The sequence below is a fragment of the Pelodiscus sinensis genome, chromosome 1, assembly GCF_052426305.1.
Source record: "Pelodiscus sinensis isolate ZL-2025 chromosome 1, ASM5242630v1, whole genome shotgun sequence".
In the NCBI taxonomy this organism is placed as follows: domain Eukaryota; kingdom Metazoa; phylum Chordata; order Testudines; family Trionychidae; genus Pelodiscus; species Pelodiscus sinensis.
The window spans coordinates 166603573-166624560 of NC_143052.1; the positions used below are offsets into that span (position 1 = coordinate 166603573).

At 45.3% G+C, this 20988-nt stretch overlaps 1 protein-coding gene across 1 annotated transcript; it reads left to right on the top strand.

The window, feature by feature from the left end:
- Positions 1-934: 934 nt before the first annotated feature.
- Positions 935-20270, top strand: CD247 (CD247 molecule; the record flags this gene model as incomplete). The annotated part of the gene is given in 8 exon segments (NM_001286921.1): positions 935-1046; positions 7066-7119; positions 11094-11180; positions 12541-12576; positions 15032-15088; positions 16168-16209; positions 18970-19322; positions 19649-20270. Coding segments are annotated over 7 exon segments (454 nt in total), but the record flags the coding sequence as incomplete, so codon positions are not given.
- Between the last annotated feature and the right edge of the window lie 718 nt (positions 20271-20988).

The window sequence follows — 20988 nt, forward strand, 5'->3', positions numbered from 1 at the left end:
CCCTCTAATTCTGCCATTCAAATAACCTGTTACTTTCCTCAGTTTCTTGGAAAGATGCATCTTTCTCTGCATTTTAGATTACACTGGAACCTTTCCTCTACAGATGGTTCTGGACTTGAACTCTCGACTTAAGACCGCTCCAACTTCTAAACCTGAACTCTTGGCTCCATAGTTGAATTTTTCAGCTCTGACTCCTCTTTTTAGTTCTCTCTGAACGGGTTGACATGATTTTAATAGGTGCCACTGGAGACAAGCCATTCTGCTGCCTACCACAAGATAGGGTCAGAATGTAACCTTAAGCATATTATATTACTGGGGACAGGATAGAAACTCCTGTTCTTAACTTTCTGTGACTCCCTGCAGAGGATAATAGTGGATTCTAATGACTGACTTGATGGGAAATAGTTGTTTATGTCAGCCTTCTTCAGATAGCTGCACTGTAGGTGATCTTTGGCCATAGATCTGCGAGTGTTGCCAGGTGTCCAGTTTTGAACCAGACAGTCCAGTATTTGAGCTTTCTGTTCAGGAAACAAACTGAGAAAATATAAATGTCCGGTATTTTCTAACTAAGATGTAATGTAGATTGTGATGTAATGTCACGTGTGTCCAGTATTTTTGTTGAAACCATCTGGCAACCCTAACATCTGAAGATATCCTAGTCACAAGCTAAACTCCATATGCATGCCACAGGGAATAGAACTTCGACTTTCTGCTTCATAACAGTCATCTTTGGTCTCTTAAGAGTCTTCCTTTACAGTCAGTTGTCTTAGGGCTTTTTTTATCCTTTTGTAGGCCTCCAGCCAGTACTACGGTAGTCCATAATCACAGGCACTGAAGTGGTTGTTGTGCTGTTGAGCAGGGGGCAGCAATGCCACTTACAAACCAGCCAATATGTTATAACCTAAGTGACCTTGTTTTTATTAATGTATTTCCGTACAGATGCCTCACCAGTTCCAGGACTGACAGACCCAAGACTCTGTTACATACTAGATGGGATCCTCTTCATCTATGCAGTCATCATTACCGCCCTCTTTTTGAAAGCTAAGGTTAGTGTAATTGCCAGAGTCTCTCCTCAAAACACTGAACCCTTTGTCACATAATCCAGGCTGCCTATGGTCTGTGAAAGGGTTGTCGGAAATCAGATTTTTCTTGGATAGTTGTATAGCTTGAAAAATTATGCCTAATCCTATGGCCTTTTGTGTGTCATTGCAAATGAGAAGTGCTGAGTTTGCCATTGGATTGTTGTGATGCCTGAGAGCCTGTCGCTGAGCATGGGGATCTGGCTGGAGTGGAAGCCGTCCTGTATTTGAGTGCTTTCCCTACATCTCTTGAAGATGTAGGGAAAGCATGGCAGGGTTCTTGTAACTCCCTTTGTGGCAAGGCCTTTCCTTTTCTGAAGTGGGCTGTGAACACTGTCAACCAATGTTTCCCTGTAACCTGTGCTGTTATGTGGCCACTCAGGAGAAAGTCAAATGCTGCCCCACTGATGAGAGCAGCACTCACAGCTATGGGTTTTGTTTCTACTGGTGGTGCACGTGATGCACATAAAATTATTCTGCATGTGGAGGTAAAAAAATTCACACATGAATAGAAATGATTAGAAGGAACATTGCTTTTAACTGATTTTGTTTTTCTAGAACAGAGCCTAGAAATGCTGCATGAATCCCAACCATTAAATGCAAAAATGTAGCAAAGAGGTGCAGCTGATCATCTGCCTGGGTGTGTTAATTAAAAAGAAACAGGCAGTGCTCCTTCAAGTGTCTCAGCCACGTACCATCACGATATAGAAAGTACAAGGTCAGGCCTGGGAGCTTTCAGAAAGTAGCCAACTGAGTCACTGTGGGTGATGGTGGCAAGATTCCCCAGAGCATTTGCAGCCACAGGATCTTGACTCCAAACTTAATTTCTTCTCTCTCTCTCTGCCTTAGAACTTTTTCAGGTGATTTTTAGACCCACTTTCGGCCCGGTCTTTGGACTGGATATCCACACAGCGAACAGTGCCAACCAGCCCTAGCCTGATACTGCTTCATTTTAATGTGGTCAGAGCTCTTCCTGTCTCTGGGCAACGTGAGAGCCACGTGATGATGATTCAGCTCTGAAGGGTTCCAACACACCCTGCCGACAGAGCACAGAATTGTGGGTTTGGTAGCTATTATGAGCACAGGTTTATTAGTATTGTGCTTTGGGACCCAGCCAGGGTAATGAAAAGAGAGTTCCTGCATTAGAAAGGTCATCAACTGAGGTAGTGGCAACACAAAACAGGTGTATGGAACAGACAAACAGGAGCAGGCATGCGGGGGACAGAATAAAAGGCGGATGCTTTTGCAATATAAACAGCAGCTTCTGCTTGCTTTGGCATTCCCTGCTAGTGGTGTTTACAGCACAGGAAGAATTTGAAGGATAAAGTAACATGTCTACTAGTTTTGGTGGGGAATATCTTTATTTCCTTCCTTCGCAATGCTTACTGTGGGAGGAGTGGGCAGTAAAGATAGGCCTTTCCCCTAAAGAGGAAGTGGTGTCAGAGGGATGGATGGAAAGTGGAGCACCGGTGGTGGGGGAACTTTAAGGGAAATAGACCTCCAGGCAGTTCAGTAGTTCCCAAACTTCCAACCTCACAAGTCACTTTTGCTGGAAATTCTTAGCTGTAACCTGAAGGGGAGGTGCAGAGAAGAAACATCACATGATAGATACCAGTCTCCTTTGCACAGATATGCAAATATATGTAGCCTCCTAGCTTCCATTGACTTCAACGGAACCCTAAGTACCGTTTTGGCTCTGGTCCTTGTTAACTCTGCACTGTGCTCTGACACTACAGTCGTAGGCATGGTACCAGAGGCAGTGCAGAATAGCGAGGAGATGCTGGGCCAGCACTGTGAGTGAGTTCATACTTCTTTTAAAGTAATGAAGAGACAGTGATAAAAGGGAAGAGAGAGAGAAGAATACATCAGGGACGGGGGCATGAGCATTTAGGAGAAATCCCAAGCTTATACATTTTTTTTAAATTAAACCACCATTCTGGATGTTGTTGATGACTGGTAATGGGGACATGGTTTTAGGAGGCATGGGCTCCAGCTGGGACCTGTGACGTGCCATCGTTGCTTCAGATGGTGGTTGGGTGACCCATGAAATGAATTGTTGACTTCTGTCCAATTTTCCCCAGAGGCCAGTGTAAGGGTGGCAGGGAGAAGCACAATCACCTTTTCTGCTAAAAGCAGAGGGGATCTTCCCTTCTCTTCCTGGCTTAGGCAAGCAGCTCTTCCCTGGCATCTCTGCAGGCTCTCTTTAACCAGTGCAATGAGAATTCCCTCTCAAGTTTCAGTCTACTCTAATTAATGGGTGCAGCCCCAAAATCCATTCCAAATGGTACCTTCCGGAACAGCCTTCCAAAGAAGCCAGAGATTGAATAGGTCTGGAATAAGATCTCTCTTCTTCTGGATCCCTCCAGTGGTCCTTGTAAGCTGTGTGCTTAGGACATTATTAGCTGATGAGCAGACCAGCATGTGTTTCAACTGGTGGTGCACACCCATACATGCCTTGGTGCACATAACTAAATGTATTCCACACATGGATGGAAAAAAATCAGAGGAAGCACTGGTCCCTCCCACGCAGAGCTTAGGTGTGCTAGCTGAGGCTGGCAGAGGGGAAGCTTGCCCTGCAGCTGCTGGCACTCATCTGTTCTACAGCTAAACAGCATCCCAAGGTGGCGAGTGGATCCACCATGAAAATCAGAAGCAAGAAAATTTTAGAATAAATTAATGGAATTCAGCTGCATCAGAGAGATTTTTCCTGCTATTTTGAATCCCAAATGACAGATGAAAGTGCTGCTCTAGGACTGCTAGTCTGTGTGAGCCTGCTAGAGGGGAAAGCTCGACAGACCCTCTAGGCTGAAGCAGGGGTGAACTAGCCCAGCAGTTTTTGTTCTCAGACCAGATCTCCTCTAAAGTTTGAGAACAAAGTGAGAGAAATGCATCCCCCTTATTAAGTGAAATTTTAGTGACAGATTTGCCAAGTAATTGACTATTGGCAGCAGGTGCATGTACTCTGCTTGGAGAACTACGAGGTAGAGGATTTTACCCATATGAGATGGCATAATTTACCTCCTGCAGTGGGTCTAGCTGTTACCTGAAAGGGTATGTAGTAATAATCCAGTGATAGCAAATGAATAAATTGTTGCTTCAGAGGAGAAGGCAGGAGAACAAACCCCTCCCTGGTGCTACACCATTTATTTAAGATGGAGCTAAAAATTGGAGTCTGTCATGATGGGGAGAGCGAAGAGTAGCTGTTCTGATTCCCCTCAGCAAGGGGCGTTTGTACACACAAGTCTCTTCTTCCGGGTGTTCTTCCCTCTGAAAAGTGCTGTGTGTGTACAAAATTCTGTTCATACACGCAGTGCAAATCTTTTGCCTCAACTTGCAGTTTAGGGCCAGAAGGGACCATCAGGTCATCTAGTCTGAGCTCCTATATATCACAGGCCATTAAATGTCACCCATTTACCGCCATATCAAGTCTTGAGACCTGTGTAGACCACCCCTTCGTCAATCTTTTGGTACATAGGCATGTCTGGGGTAGAAAGGTTCCTCCCCCCCTCACCCCATGCTTTCTTGTGTAGAAAGCTGGCTAAAAAGAGATTTTGCTGAATTCTCCAGAAAACCCAGAGCAGCCTCTGTGGGGTTAAAAACATTTCCCAAGCAAATCTTGGAAATTATGGAATGGAAGTGATTTTATGTTATGACACTTAAGATGCTCTACATTTCTGCAGACCTTGCCAGTTCTTTGCTTTAGCTATTGGGCTGTAGAACTGATACCCTTCATGGTTGCTGCATAAGCAGAGCTGAGGGACTTTCAAAGACGTGCTGGCGCCCACTGCCTGGTAGTGGTGTTGGTTTTACATGCATTGATTAATGGCCCCTGGCTAACCAGCAGTCTGTTTTGGACATTTGTGCTTTAGGGTCTGTGGCTACACCCCATCCAGCCCCCTTTTAAGCCTGTTGCAGCAGCCAGCAAGCACTTTCAGACTGAGGATGTTGCAAGATCCATACTGATTGCAGCAGCCCCCTTCCTCACCTGTACAAGTCTGGGGTCATAGAGATCTTAAATCCCAGAGACAATGCAGTCATAACCTGTAAGTGTTTTGGCTAACTGAGGTGTCTCTATAAACCTTTGAGGTAGTAGAGATGGAAGATGCCCCAAAATGGCAGGCATATCTACTCTATCAAGGCGCACTTGAAGCCAGCGTATTGACACTATTATCAGTTTCCTACTGTACATCATTCAAAATGGTGTAGCAACCACCAACCTCAAGTTGCCTTCACGGTTTCCAGGTATCAAACTGCACAAGCAGACCTTGACTGTAGGCTTGGAACCTGGTTACCCAGATTTTCGTCCTGTGATTATGTACTACGCTAATCAAGATCAGTAGGGACTGAAGTGGAGTTTCCTCAATAAACATATGAGAGAGCTGCTTGTAAGGTACTCCAAGGACCTTCTATTTTGAATCCCACCACATCATCTGTTGAAGCCCAGATTTCAATCTTCCAAATATGTGGCAAAGTTTCTCTCTTCTCTCTCTCAATAAATCTGCTGAGGACGGTGTCATTTGAGGTAGATATGTTTATGGGTGCAGGGTTGTCTGTTTATATTGTGACAGACCCAAGACTCTGTTACAAACTGAAAATTGTAAATTCCACTGCGGTAAGAATGGGGTTTAGAAACTCTGTAGTTTACAGGGCCTGCAAAATATCCAGAGGTGAAAGTAAGTGGGTGTGCCCAGGTGCTCTGACACGAGCTGACTGAGCTATACCAAAAGCCAGCCGGGAGCTATTTAAAGAGCAGGCAGGGACCCAAGTTGCAATAGGACAGTACCTATAAGAAATTTTAAGTTACTTTATCTGCTGAAAATATTCTAAGTAAGCTGTACCATTGGGGGGGGGGGGGGGGAGGGGGGAAGAGGGAAGAACCTAAATTTTAGACCCCAGAAATGTAAACTTAGTCTTTCTGCTAGTTTTCAGCACAGAGGACATTTGAAATGATTAGGCAGAGCTGGGTTTGAACTATGAGAGGCTAAAATACTTGTAAAAATGTGGTGGGTTTTTTTTACTTTTTGAAAAATCTCAGAACTGATTGATTTCTCTGCCTCTTTACCTAAAACTAAGCCTGGAAGGCCAAGGAGAAGTGTGTGTAGTTTCTTGCAAGAGTTACGCAGGGTGCAAGCAAAAAAAATGTGGACTCGAGGAAAATTTTCACGCAGCCCTCTCTCAATCTAGAGAGCAGCTTCTGCTGCTGCACAATCTGGAGACTTAAAATGTGTCACTGGTGTTGATCCTGCAGTGTGTGTGTGTGTGTGTGGGGGGGGGGGACACCTCCCGAGAGGGGCTGAGCATCCTCAACCCCCACTGAAGTGAATTGAAACTGAGGATATTTGGCATCTTTATGCAGGTGGGAGGCATGCGGCAGGGTGGTGCCCAAGAAAGGCCTCATTAATACTAGCAGGCCTTCCTCTTACGAGAGACTCTCCAATAACAGACTGCATGCACTGGCGTAGAGCTCACCAGTGATCCTGCAGGAACACTCCAGAGTGCATGTGCACAGGGGAAGGGGAAACACAGTAGGAAATCCTATGTCTGTTCCAAGGGGCTGTTGTAAAGTACTGTTAAATAGTGACAGATCCCTGAGAGTGGACTGACAGACAAATAAAAGCTCCCTTGGGAGAGCCGGGCTGGGATTTGTATAGTTTCTTGACCCTTTTAGGCACTCCAGATGCTTGGGGTTATCAAACCTCCCGGATTGACCTGCAGTCTCCTGGAATTGGCATCAGGCGTTTGGTGACTGTTGAACTCAATCCTGGATATTTGAATGGGTTATTTTTAGAAAATGACATTGTCATGTTGTGAGGAAAAAAAGATTTCCTGGAACAGCATCAGAGTTGGCGACCCTTGATGGCACCGGCAGGGCTGCAGACTGTTAATCTATAGGCATCCCACCTAAGGTAAGAATAACTTCTCCAAAGGGCTCTATCTGTGATGCTGCCAGTGCCAGGTATTCACTTTTTTCCCCTCTCTCTTCCAGTTGAGCAGAGCCCCTGAGCCCCAAGCTCTGCAAGGCCAGGATGACGTCTATAATGTAAGTGCCGGCTGTTCTTATGTCCATGACTTTTTGTTTTAATCTGCTCATCTGGTCATGCTCTTTCCTCTCCTTCAGCTGTCTCTGAATGAGGTGGCTTTCTTCTGGCCTGACAGATTTCAGGATGGGCTGGATGAGGCAGACGCAGGAGGAACGATCACAAGTGGGTTTTGTAGTAGCTACAAGGGGAAGTGGCTAATGACTCACCTTGGGGAAAGCTTCCTTCTCACTCACCAATAGAACATGAGGACTGTGGTTTAAGACTTGACACTAGTAACATGCAGGAGGTGCACCAAGCATCCAGTATAGGTCCGGTGCTCTCCAGTTGGCAGATGAAGCTGGTCCAATATGTGCACAGGAACTGGTGTGTGGGTCACAGAGTGTTGTCTGAGAGTCCATGAAACACACGTGCCTCTCTGCCTATGCTTTCTTCTACAGCAAGCCTGCCCCTGAAGTACTACCTCACACTGAGTTGCATATACTTATTTGAGTAGCCCCATCTAAGTTGCCTGTCTCTCTTTGCAGTTCCATGTGGTAGGGTTAGAGAATGGATATCTGGAATGCAGCATTTTAAGGGTCTCAGATGAACTCTTCCCAGATTGCAACATTCAAGCAACAGTTAATATTGTGGGTTGCTGGAAAGGAAATTGACATAGATGGTCTGTGATGTACCAAACCTGACCACTATGCTTATAGAAAGCACTACATTTTATATATATAGATATATATAGTAGCCCAATGTCTGAGACTCTAATGCTGTAGCGTTACAAGTTGCCTCTAGGGGGCGTTGTTACCTCCCGCCGTGGCGCTCGGCTGACTTCTGCGCCGCTCAGCCGAGTGCCACGCTGGTCAGAGGTGGCAGTCGGGGACAGCGAGTCTGGCCATGGGAGATCAGGAGGAGGAACTGGCTGGCAGGGAGAGGGAATCGGCCGGCGGGTAGCCAGACTCACCTGGGCATGTGCAGATCCCAGGGTGCTGCCCGCGCCCCACTCATGGTCCCAGCAAAGCAAGTCCAACTGTGGCTCCAGGAGCAGGGACAGAGGCAACTAGAGGCTCCCAGTGCCAATTGCACCCCACCTCCCAGCCACTCCCCCGCCCCACCAGGCTTCCGTCTGGCACCCGGCTGGAGAACCAGAAAATACCGGACATTGTACATGTCTGGTATTTTCTGATTTTTTTTTTAATGGACAGGGCCCGAAAACTGGACTGTCTGGTAGAAAACCGGACACCTGGCAACTCCATACATCACCGCCCCGCCCTACCCTTCACCTCCTGCTGTGGCACTCAGCCGGGCTGCCGCAGAGGAGTCCAAATGGCCGCATGCTCCCCGCGGCGGCCCGAAGCGAAGGGGGGCGGGGCAGTGACGTGTGGTGTGACAGTGGCCCCAGGCCTCGCCTCCTGGCCGTGAACGTCACTGCCCCACCCCCCTTGCCAAGTGCCATGGCGGGAGGCGATGTACACGCCCAGGGGGTGGGGCCTAGACGAGCGTGCATCCCCAACAGAGACAGAGGAGAGTGGAGAGAGAATGTGAGGCAGGAGGGGGAGAAGAGACAGAGAGAGTGGCAGAAGGCGGAGGAGAGCTGAGAGACAGAGGGAGAGGCAGTAGGAGGAGGGGGGAGAGAGAGAGAGCGACTGGAGGCTCAGGAGAGAAGATGGACGTGGAGGAGAGACCTGAAAATCCCATCTTATGATGGGCTAATTGGCTAGTTTGTAATAATGATGGCACGGTATTTGGAGCTGTTGTACAGTATTATGTATTTTTTACAAATAAGTGTCTTTAAAAATGCCACAGTTTCTCAATGTGCTATTCATCTCCTGGCACGAATTGTAGATTTGCTAGAATTTTATTATTTTACCTTCAGAAATGTGGTTGGCTTTAATAAACTAATACGCTTACACTAACTTTTACCTGTTCCTCAGCTAAGAGGTTGGCTAATGCCGAGGGATCAATTTAGTTCTACACATTTGTACCCTGTTGCTTTCTATCTCTTTGCTGATAGCTTTTTGAGGGATAGTATGGTATAGCACAGTGATATGATTATCTTCCATTTCAGCATGACAAGGCACAAGTACAATAAACTCCTGGGAAGGGGAAGAAAGAGATTCTCACACCACGTATGCTTAATTAACAAGAATTCATGCATCAGCCCTAGAAAAAGGACATGCTTGTAGTGGTGTTTTAATTGCCTCTTAGACTTGGTGAGATCAGAGTAAGCGCAAGATCCTACTGGCCAGCGATGGAAATTCATCAATTTCCTGCAGTTCCAGACAGGATCCATGGAAACTAGAGGTTTCATGGCCTGCTGGACACCGGCTATATCTTTAAATATCCCCTAGAGTTAAGAATTGGGGTTGGATTTTTATTTGACCCTGGCAGCTATCAGGGGCTGAATTTGATCCAGCTTTATAATCCAAACCATGGAAACCTCATTCCACCTTGTTTGTTGGCCTGCTGGCCTCGCTGGGCCCCTGCTCTCCCACATTCTTGCTATGTGAAGGGCCCCCACGCACTGCCCGTTTTTGAATGAGGCATCCACTAAATCTTTTCCCACACCTATCTCCCCAGGTATCTGGGACTTTAAGGGCTAGTAATTGATTTGACCCTCTTTCCCCATTGAGAAGCAGCAGCTGCAATTTCTGCTCCTGCTGAGGGTGTGCTGCACAGGAACTGCATCTCTGAAAACCTTGGCACTGTTCCTTAGGTGGCTCCACTCTAAAGAGCCTGGGAAATGTAGGGCATGTGGATCTTACTCCAAGAAGGGGTGAGTGTGGAATCTAGCAGGGGGGACCCGGGCAAGATCAGAGCTTAGAGCCCTGAATTAGCAACTGTCCATTTCCAGGTTTTTTGATTTGGTGGAAGATGGGGAAGGATCAGACATGCAGAATCTGAGCGCCACTGGAAGATTCACTCACAAGCCCCACTTTTGTCTCATCTGGCGCATGAGTCACCATGGCGCCATTGGTCTTGTGACTTGCTGTGTAACCTTACACCATGGGAAGTGAAAGACTGGATCAAACCCCTGGTCCTTCTTGTCCAATATCCTGTCTCTTGTAGTGGCCAGTACCAGATGCTGCAGCAAATAATGCAAACTGCTCCACTGTGGGCAGATGTGAGAATCATCATGAAGTGTTTGCTTAATGCCTGATGGCTTGAGATCAGGTTAAGATTTGAAGGCTGATGGTGTTGTATCCCTTCCAATAATCTTTGTAGCATTAATTATTAATCTCAGGATGGTCTTATCCATGTAAGTGTACAGTCACTTTGAATTTTGCCAAATTCTTGACCTCAAACATCTTGTGACCACGAGACCATCTGACTGTTGAATAGGTAAAAAAGTATTTTTTTTCCTCTTTTGAATTTGCCGTCTTTTCAAGTCCATTGCCTGCCCCTCATTCTTGTGGTATGCGTTGGTGAGAAAAGAAGGACCCAATCTGCTCTTTTATATCGTGCCTTATTTTGGGTACTTTATAAAGAGTAGACAAATATGAGGGGGCCGTGATAAAAGTAAATAATCTCAGTCAAAAATGATCTCAGGCAGAGGGTTTCCTGAGTTTACTGAAAGCAGTCAAGACTTTTTAAAGGGCAAAAAAACCAATGGTGTCATGTCATGGCTGCTGTAGCTATGGCATCAGTGTATCATCTGCTAAATACAATAAGATCTAGTCCAGCTATGAAATCCTATTTCAACTGACTGTGATTTGCCTTTTGCTCTGGGGGCGTAGCTGTGGGGCCAGCAGATCTGAATTCTAATGGATATACTAGCAGCAAGCAGGGAGGCTGCTGCATACGCCCTAGATCATCAGTATTGATTATATTTCTTTTAAAACTACTTTTTTGGCTTATCTATCAGTTATAACTTGTACAGTAAATTGGAAGTTGAACTGGAATTCACTTCTGCTGCTAACTAAGCCCAGCTCTCAGTTGCTCATTAGCACAGTCTCTGTCACTCTGACTTTTTGCTTTTTCATTGCAGAAATTGTCTCGCACAGCCAGAGATGAATATGATGTTCTGGGAAATAAAAAGAGAGGCTCTGATGTTGAAAAGGGAGGGAGAAATCAGGTAACTTCCCCGCACCTGCACTCTTGTTTAACTTTGCTTCTTTGTAATCCTGCTCCCGCACAAAAGGAATGTGCAGGTAGCCAGTCACACAATGTCCTGGCTAGTGTGTACGGGACACCCGTATCCTCTGGGGCTTCTACACTGTCCCTCAGGATGTGTCCACAACTTGGGTAGATGCCTTAATCTTCAGTAACTGGGGTTAAGCATTGTTTTGAGCTCAGGTGAGGGCTGAAAGTTTTAACCTTAAGCAGGCTTTTGTAATTGGTTAGCGGCGACGGTGTGGCTAGAACTGAGGGCTGCTGGAAAGAGGCAGTGCAATATAAGGGCAATATAAATAAATTGACTTGGTTGAGGAAATCCTGCCCTATTATGATCACCTTGTGATGAGGGTCCCGCGTACCTGTAGCCATGCTGGGCTTAGGGCGCAACACATTTCACCTAACCCCCTGAAAACATTTCTTGGCACAGCTATGTTGGTGATAAGGGTGTATGTGTTTTGTGCTAGTGTCAACCCTTCTGCAGACAACACTACTAGCAAAACGGCTCACGTGGCACTCTATATTTGTTCAGGGAGCTGCAGTTTTGCAGCAACCTATGTCCATTCTATGAGGGCCTTGCTTTTTTGAATTTAATTACCTCCCTAACACAGCTGTATCAGCAAAAAATTTTAGTTTAGTTTACACTGTTCATGTCTCTCGCAAGCCAAGGGATGACCGTGGGTGGAGCCAGAAGTGTCCTAGCAAAGCGCATGGGTGGAGTCTTCAATATGCAGACTGTAAAATCTTCACCCCTGCACTTTTCTTAATAGCTCACAGCAGCCCGGAATAGGAAATCACACGTTATCTCTAAGCTGAGGATGTAGAGGCAGGGCCTGAGTATTTCGTTGAAGGGCTTTGTGACAGGTTAGCAAGTGCCAGTGAAGTAACATAAAAATCCAGTGTTTAAAAGTCCGAGGGGGAGCTGTGTTAGTTACTAACTGAAAAATCTAGAGACTAACAAAAAATGTAGATGGTATCATGAGCTTTCATGATATGACCCACTTCGTCAGATGAATGGAGCAAGGGGTCCAGAGGTACAAATAAACAGCAGAAAAAGAGGAAAGAGGGAAAGAGAGTAACAAAAATCTCCAAAGCAGCAGTAGCTCTTCTACCTACGTCTGTATGGGTGCCACGTGGGAGAGCAGTTATGCAGGAAAAGATGGTGCCAATATGCATCCACTGTGTGCACTGGATCTATAGCAGTATGTCAGTACATAGTCAGAACCATGAAAATGGCACGGCCAATACGCAGCCATGTGCGTAGAGGCAAAGGACGCGGACACTGTGTTGTGTAGTCAGCTCTTCTTCCCTTTATTTTTCAGCAGAGAAGAAAGAAGTCTCAGGACACTCTTTACACCGTGAGTAAACAAAGGAGCTTTACGGTGTGGTAAAGGCAGTGTTTGATCTGTGCGCCTGCTTAGGAATGTGTCTCGGTGCTAAGGGTGTGTGGGTCAGATTTTGGATATGTTCCTTATCATGTCACTTTTCCCAAAATTAACTAAACTGACCTGCTTCATATGGGGAGGTTGGGGACTGCATGGGGCTATACAGCCATCTCAGTCTATGGCCCATCTTTTTTTCCTGCTGGGAATACCCTCACCTGCTCCTTCCTAGGTACAAGGGAAGTTCTGTCAATAGTGCTTATCTGTGTCCCAGTAGCATCCTACCTGGGATGTTGGTTTTTTAACACTGTATCATAGTGAAGGGAACTAATATCTTCTGCTATAGGGTAACAGTAGTGGCAGTTAGCACTGGAGTCCTGTGTTTTCCGCATGTGTTGGGAATTTACAGCTGCATCAGGGAGTCAGTTTCCCTTACAGAGTGTAAGCACAAGTCCTGATGGCAGCAGGGCTGTTAAGAGTTAGTAAACCCTTTCCACAGCAGATGCAAGAGGGCACCCTCTCTCTCTCACCTTGCAGAGTTCCTTTTCTCCATCCTCCTACAGCCTGAGCAGTAGCCTCTGCCTGGCCCTCACACTACAGCCAGAGGAGCTGTTCTGAACCTTGCTCCACACCAGGATTTGCTAGTGAAGGAGCCAAGTACGGGTAGAACAGATTTCACCTAAGGCTGTTAAAGAGTAGTCGACTATCCGATAAGCATTTGCTCATTGGATAGTCTTTTGACTAATCAACAGGCACTTCTGCATTCCTCCTTTCAAAGGAGGAATGCGGAACTCCACATACAGCCTGGGGCCAGAGGGAAGTCCTTCTTTGAAATGCACAAGAGTCCACAGTGGGGGCTCTTATGCATTTCAAACGCCATGGAGTCCTGGGCCAGCAGGGGGATTCCCCAGCTGATCCTGGGCTCCCTGTAGCTGCCCCTTTGAATTGTGCAGATGCGTGGTTTAAAGGGACAGCTGCTGCACAGCTGATCCATGGCGGCTGTCCCTTTAAACCACACATCCACGCAATTCAAACGGACAGCTGTGGGGAGCCCAGGGTCAGCTGGGGACTCGCCCGCTGATCCCGGGCTCCATGGCTTTAAATGCACAAAAGCCCCTGCTAGGGACTCTTGTGCTTTTCAAAGCAGGCACCAGCATGCAGCCCAGAGTCAGCAGGACTTCCTGCTGGCCCCGGGCTGTATGTTGGAGTTCTACATTCCTCCTTTGAAATGTACAAGAGCCCCAGCAGGGGCGCTTGTACATTTCAAAGAAGGAATGTGGAAGTGCCTATTGACTAGTCAATGGAAATTCCATCGACTAGTCAGTTAACCACATTTTAACATCCTTAACTTCATCTATGCTGCATATTTATGGGTTTGTCCCTTGCAATATGCCCTGCAAAGACCAACTAGTCTGAGATACAGGGGAAAATCGGGACACAGGATTCATTGATCTTGAGAAGCTTCATGACCACAATCCAAGAAAAATCATCCGGTGCTGTATGAGAATGAAACAAGTGGCTGAAGGCTAGTCAGCTAGAAGGCCATGTGAAGCAACGGAACAGTTTCTAGTAAGAGTTGGACTATACCATGCCTTGGCAAAAGTCCCTTTTTATTTATATGGGTGCTCAGTGAGCTTTCAGAAAGAGCCAGATAGTGGCACCTTGCCACATGGCTTTTGCAGCTGCTGAGGTACCTGTGAGAGAGACCAAAAAGGAAATGGGGAAAGACTTGAGAGAGATGGAGAGGCATCCATGAAAGGAATGGCATGAAACGTAGCAGCAATAAAACAGAATATATGCGCTGCAGATTTGATACCTTGCAGGAAGATGCAAAGACCAAGTTTGGAGGGCAGCCAGATTTGGAAGTTCAAGTGCCTAGATTTAAGAGTAGAGATAAAGGTGAATGCAGCAGTTAACTTAAGCAGATTGGGAAAGGCGTGGACTAAATGGTGAAAAGTGAATGGAGTGCTGTGCAATAAGCAAATGCTTATCAAATTGAAAACTAAGAATTTGCAAGTCAGTAGTGAGGCTCCAAATGCTGGGCACTGAGGAAGAGAAGCAGATCTAGAATGCAGTGGCAATGAATGTGTTCAAATGGATGCTTCCAGTTAAGAGGGCAGAGGAGGCGGTGATTGGAAGAACAAATAGGAAACAGGATGATTTTAAGACGGGTTGGAAGACTCAGAGCTAAACACTGTACAAAAGGATTTGAGGAGTTGTGGCATTACCAAGAAAGTGCTTTAAGACAGACAGTAATGAAGAAGATCTCAAAGAACCATCCTCACAATGGAGGCTAGGAGTCACGTGAGGTAGGGAAGGACTAGAAGTGAAAGGGAGGTAAAGGAGCAACCCCGTAGTGGGGCTGAAGACATCAATGGGGCGAGCATGGCTTCTTACATTGCTAATGCTGTTCTCTAAATTTGGTTACTAGTCTTTGCAGAAGGACAAGATGGGTGAAGCGTACAGTGAAATTGGGAAGAAGGGAGAGGTGAGTGGTACCTTTCTTTACACCAAAGGCTGAGAATTTTCCATCCCGTATAAGATGTTCCCACTACAACATACACCCTCATGACTTTCACATGTAAAGTGACTTCCCAATTTAAAAACCCTTCCCCCTAGAGCAAGAATTGACTTCTTTCCAGTAGCAATTGCATTTTACTAGTGATTTGCAAACAGCTAATATATTAAAGATTGAGAGCTGTAAAAACCAGGTGTTACTATTAATGTAATTTTACTTTTCTGTTCATGATTTGAGTGCAATCGTAGAGGTTAGACAGTAAGTGGTGTCCCATCAATACTGGAAACATGCCACTTCCCTTACCCATTCAGTTATATGCCTGCAGCATAACTTAAGAACAAAAATTAAATGGGTTGATTTTTAACGTGCTGCCACTCAAACAGCTAAGGGCCTGGACTCAAAGTTCCAAACAAAAATTCACCTTCGGAAAAAGACAAATTGGAGAATTTCATCCTCTGTCAGAGTGTGTTTGTTTCCGAAAGCTATGAAAACAAGGCCATTTTAGTATAAGCTTTAATAGGCACTCCAGCTGATGATGTTCTCCCATCCCCTTCCCTTTACATGGGGGTGCACAAGCACGTTGTCACTCATCCTTTTGTACATATCTGATAGTGTCCAAAGGTTGCTGCAGCCGCTCTTTGAAATGTCAGGCTTGGCTCACTTGGAAATCTGCATCTTACGTGATGGTGTTTCGAGCTGGTTGATCTGACAGCTGCTGGGGCTATTTATATGCATGTCATTTTATTGACCGGTTTGAGTTTATGTCCTTAAGGGTCCATGAATGCTACTTTTGCATCAGACAGAGAATTAATTCTGGGTGAATAGCTGAAGGTTAGGCAACTTATTGCACTGTCCTCTGTATTGGAGAGTGCAGAATCATCCTCTCTCTCCCTCCCCGCCCCCACAATGTGTAGCAGTCATCAAATGAGAGCTAGTCCTTAATTGTACTCATAAGCTTTTTTGTGAACACTGCAGATTGAAATACAGTAAAATGCCGCCACAATCCAAAGCAGGCATGGCTATTAATCCATGACTTTTATTTCCCAAAGCACCAGAGACGGCGAGGCAAAGGGAACGATGGTGTCTACCAGGTAGGGAGTGCAGCCATAGCAATGCTCTTATCTAATGCCGTGACCTGAGTGCAGCTCCTATGTGTACGTCTCATCTTAGCTTGCTCATGGTTATTGCTGTGGGGCTTTAGTGTCTGACCAGTGGTGACAGCTCTGAAGTAGCTGCAGCATAAAGCTCACCCCCACTTTTGTTAAAAATAGCCCAGATCCTCTTACATGTCCCTACTATTTGTATTCTCTAGCAGGACAGGGAGCTGCTCTACACTAGTCCCAAATCTCTGGCAGCTAAACTTCCTAGAAAATCAAGTTGCATCCTGTCATCTATATCACTCCTGATCCAGAGAGGTCAGCTCTAACATGAAAGGGATGTGTCTGGTTGTTCTTGAAGTAGCCCAGATTATCTGCTGCCTAATATGAACCACCATTGGCTGAGTGCTGCCTGGCATCTGCAGCGACTCAATGGTAAAAATCAAAACTTAGTTCTCCTGGCCGACCACCAGATACAGTCATCAAGCAGCTTTTGTTATTATACAGTATTGAACAGGCTCGTGGATTGGAGGATTTTCTTTTGCCCATATGGCACTGACCAGTAGCAGAAAGGGTAAGTTAGCAGCAAGGAGCTGAACCAGCTCTGCAGCACCAGTTTGAACTGGTATTTTTACCTGGACTGGGAGGGAAAAAAAGTTAGGGTACCAATTAAAAATAAAGTTCTGTACATTTCAGCTCAATAGTTTAGGCTGTTGTAAACCTGTTGTCATGCGACAAACAAACAAACAGACCTGGCTTGAGGCTTGTCTATCCTAAAAAGGCTGCAGCACTTCAGTGAAGATGCAACCTATACTGAAAGGAGATCTGAGAGGCAGTAGCTCTCTCACGGTCTGCACTGGGAGTTAGGTTGGTATAACTGTGCTGGAGCGGTGCAGCTATACCAACCTAAATTGCTAGTGTAGACCAAGACCTAATATAAAAGGAGAATAGAAGGCAGCAAGTCCATATGCCTAGGGAGAGAGGAGGGGCATCTTAGGAGCTGCCTGTAGACCGCATGGGGCCCAGAGATAGATGAAGCCCTGATGGGTATTTGTACATGCCAATAAAAAACCTAGGGCAGTGAGTCCAAGAGCTCAGGCTGACGTCCACCCTCCGAGACTGCTTTCACAGCTAGAACGTCTACTTTTTAGCCCTATCGCCTGAACCCCAATGCCATGGGTCTTTTATTGTTGTGTAGCTGAGGTGTCCTCCCCAGGGAGAGAAGAGGTTTAAGGCTCCCTGATCCCAAGGGTTAATAACATGTCAAGCCCAAGGAAAAATGTAATTGCTCTTCAACCCTTGGGGCAATGAATCCCTTCAGGAGCCCCACAAGGCAGGACCCTGCTCTAAACTCACTTATTCTTTCACTGAAGAGGTCTCATAGGAAAGAACAAATAGTCAAAAATGTGATGTAAAGGAACTAAAACAAAGCGTTCATAAAAAAAAAGCTTAATGTGAGTTTTCATAGTGTTTTTTGCTAACGTTGAAAATAGTCAAATTATATTTTGTTTCAGTTCTCAATTTACTTCCACTAAGACTGAAATTTGAAGTGAGCAGTTCATACAAGTCAACAAACTTTTTTTTTGGGTGGCTTGAAAGAGAATTAAAATAATCCAATTTAAATATAGAATTGACCCCTCCCCTCAGCTATTAGCTCAGCTTTCCTACTTTAGTACTGAAGTTCATTTGGGCTCTTGGAGGAGGCACCAAACCTTAGATGCTCATGTTATATTCCCTACAAAAAGGGGGAGAGGAGATTCCCCTCCCTTCTCTTCTACAATTAACTTCCCTTGAGCAATTTTGTTATGGTGATCATAAGTGCAGCTGGGAACTTAGTGGGATCTCCCTTAGAAGCTTTCTCCACAAAGGCCCTAGTTGCAGGCTAGAACACTATAGATTCTCTCAGTAGTAAATCAAAACATTTTTGCTGAAGTGGAATGGACACTGAGTCATACTATAGCTGGGTGGTTAAAGTATGTTTAGTATAGTATAAGCCCATCTGGCTTGAGATGTGAGACACTCTGGTTAAAGTCTCTAATCTGCCTGACTTGGAATGAGCTGGGCTAGGAAAAAAAACCCTCTGATCTCAGTCAGGTACAACAAAGATTACAACTGGCTGGTTGTTTATCACCTTGGTATACTGTTGCAATAGCAAAGCATGCTGGGAACAGGTAAAAGAAATAAAACCACTCGTCAAAGCAAACTGAGCAATACCCTAGACAGTTTTAGAACAAAAATCAGAGGGATTGAGGGGGGAGGGGGAAGCTGAGTTGGGGAGAAAGAGATATGAGTGCTGCTGCCATACCAAATGCAGCAGGCTGGTCTCATGAGTCAGTGTTAAACTCAGGTGTCATGCCGAAATTCCTACTTTGCATTCTGCCTCCCTAAATTTCCCCTTCTGCACTCACCACTCTCAGTTGGATGTAGCTTATTGTGCTGTCCAGCTCTGCCTACCTGACACATTTGTCCACCACTGGTCCACCATTCAGACAGAGCCTGTTTGGGAATGAATGTGCTGCTGCTGAGGTTAGTATTGTAAAGCACTGAGAGCTTCCAGGATGAGTTAGTGTAGCAATGTTTTTCATTAGCCCTTATTCAGCATGCAGCCTACCTTCAAGTTAACTGAGGACCAATGACCTCTTCACTGCTACAGAACGAACCAGGGTGCTGAACTTGTTTTCCCACTTCATGCAAAACTAAAGGCTCTACTCCAAGTGTTACCTCAACCATCTTACCTTCTCTTTCTTCTTTCAGGGTCTCAGCTCTGCAACCAAGGACACATATGATGCCCTCCAGATGCAGCCCTTGCCCCCTCACTAAATGGGATTCATGCAGTGGATGGGCAAAACCAAGACAAGTCCAGATGCTTTGGGGGAGGAGAGAAGGGAAACAACCATCAAATCAAAAAAGACAGTCCAGTCAACACCCATTTTCTCAGGACAGCAAATTACTTCAGCATGGTTCATTGCACAAAGTAGGGACAAGTCTGGATCTAGTTCCCCTCCTCCCATCCCCCCATCCAAACTATACAATCTCAAGCTTTTGCTTTTAAATGTACATATCTGTAAAACTATTCCTAATGATAGTAGCTGTTTCCTAGGCAGAGGTTTGTACCAGCAAGTGTTGTAGATGGGGCAGGAGATCAGGAATCTTGGTTCTCTTCCTCCTCCTCACTGAGCCTGGCTATTTAATTCCCCATCTACACCCTATTTACCTACCTCATAGGGTGTTGAGGTTTAATTATAGGCTAAAGCACTTTTAAAGTACTTGAAAGGAAGGTGCTATAGCCACATCCAGTATTATACACAGGAAGAATAATCTGCATCAGCGTAACTGTGGCAGTCTAGCCCAAATACGTTTCTGCTGTAAATTTAGCTTTATTTCTAAGTTGGTTTTAACTGCAGAGAGCTGTTCTGACTGTAAATGATGACAGGTTCCTGTAGTGAAAGACATATGTTAAAAGCAGGCTCTACCTTTTACAGAATGCGGAGGAATCACTGCTAGGCTCCAACAAGCAACCAAGAAAGTAACATCCCAGTGTGACCAGCTCTTGCAGTGCATGGACTGCATCTAGGAATGTTAATGGAAATATCTGAAAGCTAGGGCTTACCAGCAAGGTTCCATGGTGAAAACAGAAGTGGTGCAACATATAGGTTTTACCAGTCCTTCCATTATGATTGAGACAGAGGATTAGGCTTTTAAAGACTAACAGGTGAAGTAATGCTGGAAAACACTGGGAAAGTTACGATTAGTTAAGTTTCTTAATAGACAATCCAAACCGGACCTTTCTCTTCTCTCACTGTTGCTAATATTCTTAAAGGGATGTTTTTTCCCCACTTAACAGGAACATGTCTCAGTGCTGTCTTTTATCAGTTGTGCTGGCCTTGTTTTATATGAGTATTTTGCTAAGGAAAGTGTACACAAGTCTAAAGAAATGTACGAATGTTTAAATAGCTTACAGGATAATTTTAAAAATTAGCATAGATTCAACATGCAGGTGATGGTGACTCAATTCAGATGGTTTTTGATGAAATAATAAAATTGATGGGGATGTGTAACTGTGTCTATTTGAACCATGTGCCATTTCTTCTGCTGCTATCCACCATAAGGGCTGCCTGTATGTACCTGAACGGTTACAGCTGGGATGTCAAACTAAACTAAGCAAGCTGGACCAGGATAATACTTGCTGGAAGGCTTCCATCCAAGTATTGCTGAAATTTGTGCTGGTAGCAGCAGTATCTGTAGATCTGCTCTGTATGAAGGTATTTTTTGCACTGTTTTAATTATTATATTGGTTTAGAAACAGCTACCCATGCACAAGCTAAATTTATTGAAATGGACTATACCAGTATAAGCATGTGATGCTTATACTGGTAGGCAGGTTTGAGAGGCAATGCCTTTTTTGGGTCTTAGTGTTCAACCTGTCCCCTCTTCCGACCATTCCCGAGGGTTCCCACAGCAGGCTCTTGTTGCTTGTAGACTGGTGACGCCTCCTCAATGGTGGATCTATTAACTTAAAAGTGAAAAGCCTTCCAGCTTGCCAGACCTATTAGCATCACACTGAACCTGTAAGAGAGCCATTAAGTGGTAATGAAACCACGTACAGGCACCTGCCAGCTCTGAATTTACTGACAAAACCAGTTGTGCATTACTATGGCTACAGGGCCTTCGTTTAAAGTTTGCTTTAATATTTCATTAGTTTGTTGCTGAAAATCATAAAATCGTATCTCCACAAAATCCTTGCATAGCTATTTAGCTGCCAAAGCCTTAAAT